This window comes from Nestor notabilis, unplaced genomic scaffold, assembly GCF_000696875.1.
Source record: "Nestor notabilis isolate BGI_N333 unplaced genomic scaffold, ASM69687v1 scaffold22470, whole genome shotgun sequence".
Lineage (NCBI taxonomy): Eukaryota > Metazoa > Chordata > Aves > Psittaciformes > Psittacidae > Nestor > Nestor notabilis.
This window is the reverse complement of record NW_009909995.1, coordinates 8,623-8,893: the sequence shown is the minus strand read 5'-3', so window position 1 is coordinate 8,893 and position 271 is coordinate 8,623. Positions and strand designations below refer to the sequence as shown.

Below are 271 nucleotides of genomic sequence, written 5' to 3'. Positions count from 1 at the left end.
CCCAGGATGCCGTTACCGGTGCCGCGGCCGGTTGCAAGGGTGGGGGGGACGGGGAGCCCCGGCCCCGCTCCCCCGCCGTGTTTTGGGAGCTGGGTCTGTCCCCCTGCTCCCGACGGGAATGTGACTCTTCCCCTCCTGCATGCTGCTGCCAGATGAGGACAGCCTGTGCGGGGACGGCAGCGAGCTGAAGATGTCCACCTCCCAGATCAAGAGGAAGAAACGCCGGCACAGGTAGAGCTGTCCCTGTTCTCACCTTCCCGCTGCTGCCACC

At 67.2% G+C, this 271-nt stretch overlaps 1 protein-coding gene across 1 annotated transcript in view; it reads left to right on the top strand.

Annotated features, from left to right (window-relative positions):
* Positions 1 to 152: 152 nt before the first annotated feature.
* VSX1 (visual system homeobox 1) overlaps positions 153 to 271 on the top strand; it is a gene marked incomplete at its 5' end in the record, with an annotated part of 3,664 nt that continues 3,545 nt past the window's right edge. The window contains one exon of the mRNA XM_010023859.1: positions 153 to 231. Coding sequence (XP_010022161.1) covers positions 153 to 231 — 79 coding nt within the window. The remainder of the gene's footprint in view (positions 232 to 271) is intronic.